Source organism: Drosophila ficusphila, unplaced genomic scaffold, assembly GCF_018152265.1.
Source record: "Drosophila ficusphila isolate 14025-0441.05 unplaced genomic scaffold, ASM1815226v1 contig_256, whole genome shotgun sequence".
Classification (NCBI taxonomy): Eukaryota; Metazoa; Arthropoda; class Insecta; order Diptera; family Drosophilidae; genus Drosophila; species Drosophila ficusphila.
This window is the reverse complement of record NW_025064156.1, coordinates 395,286-400,192: the sequence shown is the minus strand read 5'-3', so window position 1 is coordinate 400,192 and position 4,907 is coordinate 395,286. Positions and strand designations below refer to the sequence as shown.

The 4,907-nt window shown below is 53.0% G+C and overlaps 1 protein-coding gene across 1 annotated transcript; it reads right to left on the bottom strand.

Annotated features, from left to right (window-relative positions):
- Nucleotides 1-3,784: 3,784 nt before the first annotated feature.
- LOC122319856 lies at nt 3,785-4,249 on the bottom strand. The gene has a single exon (XM_043207655.1). It carries the CDS (start codon nt 4,247-4,249, stop codon nt 3,785-3,787), a length of 465 nt encoding a protein of 154 aa, XP_043063590.1.
- Between the last annotated feature and the right edge of the window lie 658 nt (nt 4,250-4,907).

The following is a 4,907-nucleotide window of genomic DNA, read 5'->3' as shown; positions in this document are numbered from 1 at the left end:
GACGACTAGTGCGTCTGTGCGTGGAGGGAGTTTTCTCTGCCGCTGCTGCTTTTTTGGCTGCTGCTTCTTCGGTTTTTTGGTAACCGTCGACCATTTTTCCGCACCCTCCTTCGTGCTTTTGGCCGCATGGCTCGGCGGAAGAGGGCCGGAAATTTCCTTCGCTGCACTTGCGTAGGTGATGGATTTCACGACCTTATTGCTAGTGCCGCAAGGTTGCAGCCCCTTCTGCCTTTTTGGCGCTGAGAGCTTACCGGCTCTAGGGCTCTCACGTGACCTCTTGGGAGTGGGCTTTTGCTCACTGGGATTCTTTGGAGCCGTCTCCAGAATTCTAACTGCTGACTTTGGAGGGCGATGACCTGCTGCACGAGTTCCTTCATAGGAATCGTCACCATCACCCTCGTCTTGCCTAACATCATACTATTTAATTGGGACAATTTCGCCCCGATCGCGCCAATGACTCCGTCTATGTCGCCATTGGCGATAAGCGGAGCCAGTCCCTGCTCGGAAATTGCGCTGAAATGGAAGACCCCCGCTTCTGTGGGACCTCCAGCATGCGCCGTATCCGCCTGTTCCTGCTCTACTGCAGGCGAGAAAATGGGTGGAGATTTTGGCACCTTTGTCGGTGATCTCCCCATCTTGCTGCTCTTCCTAAATGGGTCAGCTGCCGGCGCAGCATAGTTTTTAGCTGCTGCGCTTTCAGCCTTGCCCTGAGGCGCCTCCTTAGTTATGCTAACCGGGCCAGGGCCACGGATCGCCATTCTTAATAATTCCTTTCCTGTTTCTACCTAACGCCTATGTGTATGCTGCACTTAAGGTCGGAGGAAAGCTTTCTTTAGAGCTTTCCCCGCGGGTTGAGAGCTCGGCTTACGCTCGCTAAGAGTTGGCAACTCTGAAGCGCAGCTGATCAGTCAACTGACCACGAAGATGGCAGACCCAATCACCCAATTCGGAAAATTGAGTGAAAAGGGCTTTCACTCACCTGCAGGGGGGTATCACCCCTTCGTCCCAGTGCCGAGCCGACGCTACTGGAGCCAGACAGATTCTGGGGTCCAGGGAAGACCTCGGCACACTGGTATGTTGCTCCTTCCACAACTATGGGTCGCTTCAACCCCTCTTCTTCAATTCCAGATGTCGCACACGCGGATCACAACGTAGGAAACTTGTTTTCGCGCACTCGAATATAAAACACGTCCGGTACGCAACGACTTTCCACTCGTCTCTGTGTGCATGTGGGTGATTTTTTTTTTTTTTTTTTTTTTGTATAGGGGGAAAGTTTGAAGAGCCGAAGTGTGGGTCTTTCACCCACTAAAACCCTGAACCTACTCTCCGTTTTCCTCTCACGGCACAACCTCAGGGGGTTAACCTTGGGTATTACTTCATGAGAGGGGAGATGGCCTGAAAGCCGCAACTAGTAATTAAACTAGGTTTGAAGTCGATTGCGCTGACGTTCAGCGCGACGCATGGATTTCATGACAAAGACTGTCATTTTGCTTACGGCATCCCAATTGTTTTGTGAGCCCAGTAGCGTATCCATCAAGTCAGAGACCGTGAACGGCTTCCCAAACGCTAAGCTGAGCTCATGCCTTAAAGCTTCGAATCTCGGACAGACAAAGAATACATGTTCTGCGTCTTCAATTGCCCCCCGCACAGTGTGTGCAAAAGGGGTCTGTCTCGTGCCCAAACCTATGGAGAAAGGATTTGAAGCACCCATATCCTGTCAATAGTTGCGTCATGTAGAAGTCAACTTGTCCGTGCTTTCTTTCTGTTCAACGCTCCACATCGAGCAAATGCTTAAATTTCCACCTACCTTTCGAGCTGCTACTCCATCGACTTTGCCACGCTGGGACCACTCGGCCGCTGGTCTCCTCCATCGATGGAACTCCGCCGGTCAGTTCCTGGGCCTGATTTGCGAGCAGGTCCAGGGGCGTCATGGCGGATAGGAACAGCGCACTTTCCTCGGAAACGGTCCGAAAGCCACAGATGACTCGGAGTGTGGCGCGTCTGTATGCCGCCCTGCACGAGCGGCTATAAGTAGGCGAGGTCATGGCCGGAGCCCAGATCGGTGCCGCATACATAATAGTGGATTTTACCACACTGGCAAGAAAGCGCCTACTCTGCTGTTTAGGCCCGTTTACATTCTCTAACATCCTAGCTAGGGACGTGGCAACTTTGGCCGCTTTGTTGAATTTGAACGTAAGCCGGTGATCCAGCATTACGCCAAGGTACCTAATGAAGGGCTTGGACCGTATAGTAGTCCTACCCACTATTATTTGGGCGGTTTCTACCGCCTTCCTGCTGCTAATCAAGACGGATTCCGTCTTGTGCTCGGCTAGCTTCAAGCCATTGGCACATAGCCAGTGGTAAGCTTGCTCGATGGACGCATTTGTTACAGCTTCGGCTTCATTTAACTGCTTCGCTACTGCGACGACGGCAATATCGTCTGCGAAGCCAATGATCGTAGCACCCTCAGGGAGCTGTAGGTTAAGTATTCCGTCGTACATGCAGTTCCAGAGGGTAGGGCCCAGCACAGAGCCCTGAGGAACTCCTGCTGAAACTGCAACTGCATGTGGGTGTGTGCGAGAGTGTGTGGCTTACCACATAAAATAGCAAGATGTGTAGGGTGGGTTTTATTGCAGGTTTTTAATTAAGGAACTATTGATGATGCGTAATAATTATTGTGTGTGTCTTCTGCGTCGCTGCCAGGGTTGTTGTTGTTGCTGTTCTTGTGTTTCTGGGTCTCTGGTAATTTTCCACTGGGTCTTAGTTTTACTCGCGCTACTTGTTTTGCTTTTGCTCGCGACCTGATCGCCTCGGAAGTTCTAAGTTGACTCGACCTGATCACTTCGGAAGTTCTACGCTGACTCCCCGATTGTTTTTCGCTGGCCTTCGTCCGAGCCTCGCGCTGCAGGCTGCGCTGCAGGCTGCGCTGCCGACTTTAGCTTGCGCAGGCTCTACGGCTGGCGTCGCAACCCGATCGTTGTTGGTTTTGCCAGATCGTAGCGATCGGGTGGTCGTTTGCAATGTTTCGGGTGGTCTTTATCTTCTCGGTGGGCTATTGATATTTTGCAATTGGGTTATATTTTCGTGAGGGTGGCAGGGCTATTTTTGTTTCTGGGCTATGGGTGTTAAAGGTGGCAACCACTGTGGGGTAGGTGGCGATTTTGTGAGTCGTCGCCTTCGGTGCCCTGGATGCTGGCCACATCCTCGTCGACGGCCATTAGCATCGCCAACTCCGATCGGGGGCTCCTGGGTATTTGCCGGGTTTGGAAGCACATCCTCGTCCGACACGTCGTCCACCTCGGGCCGGTAGTTGCTCGGATGGGGTGGACTTATCTCCACTGGGCGTGGCAGGCTTGCCGCGGACCGTCGTGGTGTGGTCCCGGTGGGAGTGTCATCTTGGCCCGATGGGGCTGGATCGGCTTGATTCGCCGAGGTTGCCTCTGCCTGGTCTGGTGAGGTCCAAGTGTTACCACCAACCTGGCGAGTCCCCTCGGTCCGGTGTGCTGCGGCCATTTCACTCTGCTCTGGTGGGGTTCACTCAGCCTGGCTCGGTGGGGCCTCCAGCCTGGTTTGTTGCCACCCACTCGGCTGTGCGGGCTTCGCGACGTTTTTTCTCTGCTGCTCGCTTCATGGCTGCGGGAGATTTGGGTATGTAATTAAGAGTTCTAAAAGTTACTACGTTGTTAGTGGAGGGAATGGGAGTAGGGGTGTGGTTCCACGGCTTGGTCATTTTTGAGGCTCTTGGTGCTCTCGGCTGGGTCAGCCGCTGCTTGGTGGTACTCCTTCAAGTCACTGATGTTTGCCGTCTGACTATGTTCGGGGAGATGAATCTTACGACCTTGAATGACCCATTGAACTTTCGGGCCAGCTTAGCAGAGAATCCATCCGCTGCCTTCGAAAGATGGTGTTGCTTTACCAAGACTACCGCTCCCAGCTGAGGTCTCCATTCCCTTCTTCGGAGGTCGTAGTGTCGACGCTGCCCTTCGGTTGCTTGCTGCATATTTTCCTTGGCTGCTTGGATGACTGCGTTGCGGTGATGTGCCTGATCTTCGGGTCCTCTCGTCTCGCTTCCTATCCCAGGCGTGACTTCGTCGTAGAGGTTTCTTGGCAGATGTGGTTTACGGCCCAGCACGAGATAGCTGGGGCTGAAACCGGTCGAATTGGAAATACTGCTGTTGATGGCGAGGGATATTCCTGGTAGCAGCTCATCCCAGGTGCGTTGTGATTCCTGCAGGTACTGGGCTATCATTGTTTTTACAGTCCGATTTGCCCTTTCGGTAGGGTTCTGGTGAGGGCTGTACGGCGCAGTGTGTTGCAGCTTGCACTCCAGCTTTTCCAAGAATTGTCTAAAACCGCGGCTGGTGAACTGGGTGCCATTATCGCAAGTTAACTGTCTTGGGACACCGAATCTGGAGAGGATTCTCTCCCGAAACGCTCGAATCAGCTGCGCTGAGGTGGCCTTGCGGAGTGGAACCTATTCGACCCATTTCGAATATTGGTCGAAGAACACTAACAAGCTTGTGTTCCCATGTTTTGAACGGGGCAGGGGTCCGACGAAATCTCCACAGAGGATGCCAAATGGTTCCTCCGCTTGCCGGGTGAGCATGTGTCCTGATGGCTTCTGTTGACTCACTTTAAACCGTTGGCAACTGTCGCATACTGGACATCAAACCGGTATTGCTGGAGTTCTAAGGCCCAGCGGCCTGTTCCTCGAGAACTAGTGAGATGTTTAAGAGGGGGCTTAGCTGAGGCCACCAGGCGGGTCGCAGGTTGCGGATAGCGAACGGCCTTCTTCGTAAGGTTAGTTGTGAATAAGCGCAAGCTAATAAGCAACCCCGGACAAACAGCGGGTACACCGAAGTCGGTGTACTGATAAGACGCTTGTCTGGCCGTCTTCAAATTATAGC

Coding starts and splice junctions, on each gene's coding strand:
- LOC122319856 (XM_043207655.1), bottom strand. CDS start 4,249: ATGATAGCCCAGTACCTGCAGGAATCACAACGCACCTGGGATGAGCTG.